Raw genomic sequence first — 9,171 nt, forward strand, 5'->3', positions numbered from 1 at the left:
ATCATGCGGTCTCAGTGTCTTATGGATCTCAGCCAGCAAGTGAAGGCAGATTCCCCAGTACAATGCGTCTTATAAGATCATTGCTGATGTCGATGTCATTAGATACCAGAGAGGTACTATACCACTTAAATATCTCTCTTTTATTTGGAGCAAGCAATGTTACAGTGATTTTTTTTTAAAGATTTTTGGTTGTTTCCCGAAAATTCTTTGGTTGCTTCCCATATTTTTTTGATGGGTTCTCACGATTTTTTGAGCCAATTTCCCAGAATTGTTTGGTTCAATTGCATTGATGTCCCATCGCACGAGCCCGAAAAATGATGGAAACCAACCAATAAACCGTGGACAATTATCATGTATCGGCCAACTCCTGGCTTTATCATTACCCTTTAGCAAGTCAGTCGTACATATGGGGCGGGCGTTTGTTACCTTGTGCAGGTTGACGACTTATAAGGTTGAGCTTTAGAATCCGCCATAAAGGACTTTGATAACCCGGTACATATTTGCTTGAAGTAAGCTAGTCCAACTAGATAGCGATGCCCAATTTGTAGGTTTTTTCGGTCGGAACGGTTAGATATATTGTATCGGTCAAAACGATCATAATTGTCGGAGTATTGTCCCAACACTACAGCATGATCGAGCATGTGCTCATTGTGTCTAGAACAAGCTCTGTTATTCAAGATGACGAGTGTCGAGGGCAATTCATGGTTGCAGTTGCCAGTTGTCATTTTATTTACAAAAGAGTTCATCTCTCACAATTTAGCACGTTCACGTGTCTGTTTTTCGAGTTATAATAGACTGTTTATTTTTCAATTTAGATTGATCTTGGTTTATAATTGGATAAATAAGAGCTTTGATACAAAATACCAACAATTGTATTTCAATGAATGTTTCAACAAGGGTTGCTTATATTAAAAGGTTGCAGTAGTAAAGGCGTCAGCCAGCTTTAATTTAGCGGCCACTTTTTCTCTTATTCTTACATCAATTTGAGCTTGTCAGTTATTAGCAATCTGTCGCCACAACGTGATGCTGTTTCGCGTACTCCCACATGAAGATGGCCCCAGTAACGTGCACGTTTAGCGAACGAACAACACCAAACTGTGGTATCTCTCCGATCAAGTCCAGATGTCGAATGATTTCTGCCGGCAAGCCGTTCTTCTCATGACTGAAAGGAGCGAAAAAATAGACTTTTAGCATTCCAACAAACAAAAGGGAAAAACTACAACACCATTATCTTACTTACCCCAGCACAAGCACGGACTTTTTGGGAAACTGTAGCTGGTGGATCGGTTTGCTGCCCGTGGTCTGTTCTGCCCCCACCACCGAGTAGCCTTTTTCCTTCATCTCGCGCAGATATTCAACCACTCTGTGTGTTTTCAGCTCGCCAATCTTGAGCCACTTTTCGGCCGTCATGCTGAGCGCCTGGAACTCCTTGTTGCCAATGTCTTGCAGTGAGTTGATCACCAGCTGCTTGATCGCAAATATTTCTCCCGTTCGTGCAAGCCCGCCGAGGTTGGGTGCACGATTAACGAGACTGGCCACCACGATCAGTCCATCGGTGCAATCCTTTAGAAAGAAAAACGGGAGCAATGTTATCGAATATTGACCATCAATAAACTCACATGGAATTTTCCCCCCGACGTACCATCTTTTTAGCGCACAAATGTTGCGGCAAGCCGAGCAGCAGTTCCGGGTTCGGTTCCAAGCTCTTTAGCGGCACTATCTTGCGCTGCACGAAATCCGACCCACCGAACGATTGGGCAAGGAACAGGGTTTCCCGCTTTTCCGCCGGCAGTGTATGAAACTCGAGCACTTGGCCCAGATTTTTCTCTCCACAGCCACCGTCGTGCGCTTGGATGCATTCGAGCAGCACGTCCATCCCGACCACATCCTCCGCCGGTGCGTCCGAAACCTTCGGTATGTTGTGGAACACGTTCGCGAGCGTTAGCAAATTGTGCCCGTCGAGCACGCCGCCAAAGCGAAAGTCCTTCATGCACCGCTCAATGTTGCGCTCCACATTGCCCTGCCGCAGGTAGCTGTTGACTGCGTCGTAGATCTGCCGGAGCGGCCCACGGTTGTGCTGGGCGAACCGCTCCAGCAGCTTCTTGATCGTGATCTGCGCGTACAGCCGGGTGGAGAAGTTCTGTGCCATCGTCCAGGGCAGCAGCAGATTGATGTACCGCTCGTCGAGCGCCTGCTCCCGGCAGCAGCGCAGCCACAGTATGACGAACACGGACTGTATGCCCGACACCTTCACCTGCTCGTTCCGCAGCGTGCTCCAGATGGTGAGCGTGTCGATCGTGCTGTCCGCCACGATCAGCTCGAACAGGTAGTTAATGTTGGGCTGGTTCGTTTCGTACAGCATTGCGTTCAGCACCGGGTACGGCTGGGTGCCGGTCAGCTTCAGCACCACGCACAGCGCTTGCACGATGCGGAGCTTCTGCCGGTGCGTGATGGAGTCGGCGTAGTAGCGTTCCTTGGTTTTTGTCAGTTGCGCGAAGCGTTCGATCAGCATGCGCTCCACCTTGAGCAGGAACAGGACCGCTACCGGGTGATTGGTGCTCGCGATCCGATACAGCACCAGCACGCACAGCACGCGAACCCGCGCATCGGCTTGGGCCAGATGGTGCCGGGAGTGTTGTTTGAAGCTGTGTGCAAGCGTGGAAAATGATTTTAATGTATACGGAACGTATTGCGAAAGGGCACAACTTACGGTAAAGGTACACCGCAGGCATCGATCACGTCCGATTCCAGCCTGTAAATAGAAAGCAAAGAGAAAAGGGCGTTATTTAACAATTAGGACGGGGTAGAACGAGCTACGGCATACTTTTGTTCGCGCTTCGGCACCTCTCCAAAGATGATGCCCTGCAGCAGCAGCTTATCGAAGCCGAGCCAATCGAGCAACAGCTCCACCGGCAAACGGTACATGCTTTCGTACACGACATTCGCCAGCCCGCCGATCGTGCTGGCCTGCTCGAGCAGCTTGCCCACGTAGCCGGTAACGAAGCAGGCAATGGTGATCTCCTCGCTTTCGATCGTTTCCGGCCGGCAGGCAACGTACGGTTGAAACAGCATGCGCACAAACTTTTCCATCAGCCGCATAAAGTGGTCGGATTTGCGGTAGTTTAAGATTTCACTGTAACAGCGATCCACCACCGGTAGGAGTGCTTGATCGTCGTACCAATCCGATCCTATCTTTTCACCATCAGTTTGCAATATATCAATCACGACCGTCAGCACGTGAATGTTACCAACATCGAGCAGGTTGATTAGTTTCGACCAACAGGCTTCCGATGTGAACATTTTCGAGCATTTGGGGCTGCGCTGGCGGCAGTGAAGATAAATTTCCGCAATCATCACGTACAGCTGATCGATCGATGGTGGTTGCTCTGACTGATAGCGTCCGAAGCTCGTTTCGAGCTCTTTCAGCGAGACGGAAGCAAAGAACGGATACACCGTACGGTCGAGATCGCCTTGCGCTGCTATAAGATGCGTTAGTTGTATCGTTTCTTTTGCACTCGGTTGCGCATAGTCGAAGCATTGCAACCGTTCGGAAACGATTTCCTCCAGATGCAGCCGCAGCAGGTTCAGCTCACTTTCCAGCTCGGTCGATAGAGCCTGGGCGTTATTCAAATGGAACATTTCCGCAAGCAGAGTGAACGTTTTGTGTGGAATTGGGTCGTTCGTTTTCTTGCCCTCCTTTAGGCTGCTTATCGTCGAGTGAACGATACCCGAAATCGTCTGACGTAGCAAGTGATCTAGCTTGGGGAAAAGTTGAAACACTTTCAAGCAAACGGGAAAGTTTGCATCGATCAGTACGTCAAGCAGTTGCTCGTTTTTTATACACCCGTGCTCTACAATCCGGCTCGCCAACACTTGCTCGACGAAGAACGTGTCCGCAACGGTAACCTGCTCGAGCAGCGGCATTAGGGCTGTGTCAGCAATATGGTCACAGAACGTCCAGCCAGCCTCAGATTGGAACTGCTGCAGCGAGATTGAGAAAATGGGCGTAAGTTTTTCCATTTCCGCCACCACGGCAAGCAGCAGCCCGGGGTCGGTCGTTGGTTCACTGAAGTGGTTCACACTTTTCACCAGCAACACGAATGTAACGTATCGCAGGGGTACGTTTTTAATGCTGTGGCATAGTTTAGCACAGCTCGTGAGGGATCGTAGCATTGTAGCCGCTTGGTCCAAGCGTTTGCATTCGCCGGCTAGTTCACCCGCCCCGTTGTGGATGACACGGACGAGACAGTAGTACTGTACCGATTTCCATTCGATTTCCGGTAGCGTTTGCACGAGATAAGCGAACGCTTCCCGCTTCCCGTAGTACGCGCTTAGCTTCGTGATCATTTCCTGCACATTTTCTAGCAGTGCCGCTCGGTTGAACGCTTCAAGAAATTGCTTTTCCAGCTCCGTTTCCGTAGGATCGAACGAGCGGTGCTGGAGAAAGTAGTTCAATCCGTGGTTCACGACTCGCCCATTCTCGTGGAGCAGTATCAAGCGCAGCAGAACGTTGCTCCATGCGACATGTAGCGGTTGTACCTTCTCTATCATCTCCAGTGCTGGTAGTATGAGATGGGTTTGCGATTCGTTCAGCGCTTCCACTATCGTCACGAACGATTGCCAAGCGTTAGTGAGCTGTGCGGATTTGTCCTGCGACCAGTTGAAATACTGACCGGCTAAATCCAGCTCACACTGTTGCGCGTACCCGATGGCATGCTGGACGGTGGCTAGCGTTTCTTTACGGCACACAGCATCCTTGGTGGTGATGCCTTCGATCACTAGTCTCCAAACGTGGTCCTGCTGCAGGGTATGCTGTATATCCGCTTCCCTGCCGCCCGTACGTAGCAATGTTTCCAGCAGCTGGAACAGCAGGAACACTTTGCTTTCAATCATGAGGTTCGGACTTTGCAGCACACACAGCCACTGTCCGTACAGGTTGGAATTGAATTCTAGCAGCGTTTGCAGACAGGCCAGTGCTTTCATCCGGATGGTTTTCGATTCCGACGTTAGCCTACGAACCATCTGCTCACCGCTGAGCTGACAGCAGTGCGGCATAAGCTCGGTATCTTCTTTCGCTAAAATGAGGAACGTTTGAAGCACATCATAGTACAGTGGTATTTCGTGCAGCTCGTGATCGAACCGTTTCACAAACGTGTCCAGCTCCGAATGTACCGCTCCGGTATCGTTTGCAGTCAGCACCGTGAGTGCTAGGGCACTTAAGATCCATCGGGAAGTTTCACTGTCTCCCTGCAGTCGCAAATGGTTCTGTTGGATGAGGGACATGATTGTTTTGAGACTGAATTTTTCCTCACTCAGCATCGCGTCGGGCAACTTTCCACGTTGCTTCATCAGCAACACGTACACCAGGGCTTCGAGCGATGGTTTCCGTAGGTTTTTCACATTCTGCAGGAAGATGTGCTCGTTGAGTGCGAACTGTAGCAGCTGCTCGTAAATTTCCGTATCGGTTGTGCACAGATCTTGCACAAATTTTGTTCGGAAGCCCATTTTTGCGCGGGATGGTACGGTTTTCCTACGAACCCGGCAATAGTTTGTTGTTTTCCTTTGACAGATGAAAACATGCGCGCACGCGAGTGGGAAGTCGTTTGGGAAGGTGTGTGAGTGAGAAGGCAATGGGGGAACATAAACTGTGTTGGTGTGCGTGAAATCACGATTGACAGCTGGATTGTAAACATCTGGGCATGTCCACACGTTTGATCGCGGTTCAGCAAAGAAAGAATATTATTTTAAAGGTTTGTGTGAAGGTTCAGCACAAAATTGATATAGTGATAAAAGTAAATGAATTTAAATAAATCAATATAATACATTTTCAGACTTAAAAGACGAGAAACATTCGATGAAAATAATGATACACTGTACATCATGTACATTGGACGTCACACTGTGCGGCCATTTGTTTGGGCGATTTTGACACATCTTGGCAACACGTCTTTCGTGCAGAGTGTTCGGAAGATTGCTGCTTTTTGCTTCTCTTCAGTAAAATTTGTGTAATTTGCTGTGGAAATTCACTAAAACTTGGTTTCGTAAGTACAGCGCTTACATGAATGCTCAGTTGACTCTTTCGAACAGAAACAAATAATCATCGTTCAACGTGTTTCCTTTTAGGTTGAGGAATAGGATGTAAACAATCACCAAATTTCAACTGCAGAGGATAGAACATCGGTAGGAAAAAAGGAGCTAAACACGAGCTGGAAATTTCGGTAGCATCAACAATGGAAATATACCACCGTTCGAGGAAGAGTACAGGCGAGCATTATCCGAGAAAACTACACTGCGCGCTCGTATGCTACAGCGCAATCCTCGGCAAAATTGGGAAAGGTGCAGATGAGGGCTGAGACAACAGATACTTTCGTTATGGATATGAAACGCTGTGAGCAAAGAACTGTGGAAGAACGTTGCGGTTTTACTCGTACAACTGCGATGAGAAATCTTCCAACCATACGGTCGGAAGATGATTGAATGGTAAAAGCGCTACTTCAAAGGAAAAATGAACGATGTAGCGACAAAAGCTGATGCCGCAAGTGGAAGGTCAGCGCAGAGGTAGCAGTAACGCAGAATGCCATTGCAGAATGCGAATACTGGCACGCAATACAATGTCTCTATATTACTTAGCAAAAGAGGATACTCCTGATACTCTTCTCCTCCTGGTACTCCTGAACTTACGATTGGAAGCTCGGGACATGGAACTGCAAAACCCTCTCATTGGATGTGAAGACTAGAATTGCGTTCGATTAGGTCTGGGCACGCGATTTCGAAATAGTAACACTTAAGGAGGTATGCTGGAAAGGCGTGACGGTGCGCCAGTACCGTAGCAACTGCACGATCTACCAGAGCGGTGGAGAGACGCGCGAGCTCCGTATTGCGTTCATGGTGCTGGATGCGATGCAACAGCGAGTGATCGGGTGGTGCCGTTTCAACGAACGGATGTGCACCGATGACGAGAATGAGGCCTTCTATACGCAGCTGGAGAAGGGAATACGACCGCTGCCCAAAACATGACGTGAAGTCGTCGTCATGGGAGACTTTAATGCTCAGGTCGGACTGGAGGAGACATATAAACCAACGATTGGAAGCTTCAGCGTCCATCAGCTGACAAACGACAACCTCAGGCTGATAAACTTGGCCGCCTCCAAGCACATGAGCATCTGCATCACCTTCTTCTAGCATGCACACCGCCTTAGTTACACCTGGAGACACCCGAGGGATGATTCAAAATCCCAAATCGACCACGTTTGCAGATCACTGGCGTATGGTGGAACGAGCCATCAGCACTGCAGCCGAACACAAGGTATCGGATTCTCCTGCAGGACATGTCTGCTCTTTAACAGACCCTGGAAGGTGTCATTCGAGTCGCGGGGCTAGTCAACGACATCCCTGGCACGATCCTCTAACGACCTCTCCAATTTCTTGTCTTCGCGGATGACATCGACATCATCGGCAGGACAACAGCGAAGGTGTGTGAGGCGTACTCTCAAGCGCGAAGCAGCAATAATAGGATTAGCAATACCCATCAAACCATAGATCGGAATGAGCTATGGAACACCATGCAGTACGGATTCTCTTGGAAGGACTATCTTTGGCGGTGTGTGCCAGCAGGGTTGTGTGGAGAAGGAGGAGGAACCACGAGCTAGCTGAGCTGTTTGGCGGTGCAGATATCCTGACGATCATCAAAGCCGGAAGGATACGATGGCTGGGGCACGTGATGAGGATGCCGGATTCATGCCCCACCAGGAGGGTGCTCGTCAGCGACCCGTTCGGCACGAGGCGTAGAGGAGCACAGCGAGCTCATTGGCTGGATTAGGTGGAGTCGAACCTGTCGGAGATCGGATGCAGGCGTGGTTGGAGGACTGCAGCCCAGGACCGAGTTTCCTGAAAATGGATTGGCGACCTGGCCATGTCTACTAGACGTGCTCGTACATGAGCAGGCCAAGAAGAAGAAGAAGACATACTTACAGGCTTGAACTGCAAAGTTAACTTTTCGTGGAGATGTCTCAATTGCAAGAATAGAATATGCCTGTCATTGTATTTAGATTTCGATTCGAGTCAAGAAACTGAACACCAAAGTGATGTTCACTTCACTTCCGTACGAATCAACTTTTAAACTCTACGTCTACGTCGAAATGGCGCGATTGCAAGAATAGAATATGGCTGAATGTATAAAATATTGTGTTTCTTCTTGAATGTAAACACGACAATTAGATAACTAATCAACATTCTTTTAGTAGTTATTTACGATTCGCCAATCGCTCTTCTTCTTTGCAAGTCATTTTTTCAAATATGTTTGTTTTTGTTTTAGTAGAAACAAAAAATTGCGAAGAAATATAAACTAACGAAAAGATTTTTTTTTTACAAGAATAATCAAGCATGGTGTTATGATGACGTAGCTGAATTCATTCACATGAAACCCGGCTTTTCACTAACGAGCACTTCCTCCCAACCATACCTTATCGCACGGCCGCTCAGTTATTATCCGACCAGATTTCTGAAGCATGTGTATCCTAATGTAATATTTGTAAGACCTGCTCGGTCGAGATGTGCGCGTACAAAAGCAAACGTCGTTAATGCGCCCTGGTCCAAGTCCAGAGTCGCCGCCTGCACCTCGGTGTGATGCACGGTAAAGGGTTGGCACAGCCCTCATTGAAACTGTTTGCGGTTTTACGAAAGTATTCATCACCTTTACCTAACGCTGCTTTACTTTTTGCGTGTCCAATCCTTTCCATCCCTTTCCCTTCCCATCGACCCGTCTTCCGTCTTCCACAGACCACCGGCCCCGGCATGCTAACGACAATGACGGTCGACGTGTCGTAATTGAAATTCAAAATGCAATTCATAATTAAAATATGCGCCCCGGCTCTCGCCGGCACGGTTGCGTGGAAATCTTGCCCCACTGCTCCTAGAAGGGTGGGGTTCAGATTTCACCATCATCAATGGAGGAGCACGGTGGTACAGCACGCTGTGCACACTGGAGCCGTGCACAAATTGTCGCCGGAAAAGAAGCTAGCCAACATCAGCAGCAGAGGAAGCGCCAACGGATGGAGTGAGCTTTTCTTTTTGGTTTTATCCCTTCACACACAAAAGAGAGAAGAGGAAAATCGAGCCACGGAAATCAAGCGGATTGAAAGGAACAAACCGCCAGGAGCGGGAGAGAGAGAG

The 9,171-nt window shown here is 48.6% G+C and overlaps 1 protein-coding gene and 1 long non-coding RNA gene across 3 annotated transcripts; one reads left to right on the forward strand and one right to left on the reverse strand.

The window, feature by feature from the left end:
• Positions 1–849: 849 nt before the first annotated feature.
• Positions 850–5,608, reverse strand: LOC4576628 (probable methyltransferase TARBP1). 2 transcript variants are annotated; one of them, XM_061645796.1, is made up of 6 exons: positions 5,363–5,497; positions 2,825–5,265; positions 2,711–2,752; positions 1,643–2,645; positions 1,241–1,563; positions 850–1,162 (listed from the first exon to the last, which is right to left on the reverse strand). In XM_061645796.1, exons 2-6 carry the CDS (start codon positions 5,053–5,055, stop codon positions 1,000–1,002), a joined length of 3,762 nt encoding a protein of 1,253 aa, XP_061501780.1. In that variant the 5' UTR covers positions 5,056–5,265; positions 5,363–5,497; the 3' UTR covers positions 850–999. The 2 variants fall into 2 exon arrangements, with proteins under 2 accessions (XP_061501780.1, XP_001237715.3); XM_001237714.3 differs by having other exon boundaries at positions 2,825–5,608.
• Positions 5,609–5,861: 253 nt separating this feature from the next.
• Positions 5,862–6,681, forward strand: LOC133391665 (uncharacterized). Its single transcript, XR_009765141.1, has 2 exons — positions 5,862–6,041; positions 6,124–6,681. It is a non-coding gene; the product is annotated as an uncharacterized LOC133391665 (long non-coding RNA).
• Positions 6,682–9,171: the final 2,490 nt, after the last annotated feature.

The sequence above is a fragment of the Anopheles gambiae genome, chromosome 2, assembly GCF_943734735.2.
Source record: "Anopheles gambiae chromosome 2, idAnoGambNW_F1_1, whole genome shotgun sequence".
Lineage (NCBI taxonomy): Eukaryota > Metazoa > Arthropoda > Insecta > Diptera > Culicidae > Anopheles > Anopheles gambiae.

Bases quoted from the DNA above. Each gene is read 5' to 3' on its own strand.
- LOC4576628 (XM_001237714.3), bottom strand. From the start codon at position 5,505: ATGGGCTTCCGAACAAAATTTGTGCAAGATCTGTGCACAACCGATACG. The intron at 2,753-2,824 runs GTATGCCGTAGC...TTCTATTTACAG, and splicing joins GTGCCGAAGCGCGAACAAAA to GCTGGAATCGGACGTGATCG. The intron at 1,163-1,240 runs GTAAGTAAGATA...CGCTCCTTTCAG, and splicing joins AAGTCCGTGCTTGTGCTGGG to TCATGAGAAGAACGGCTTGC.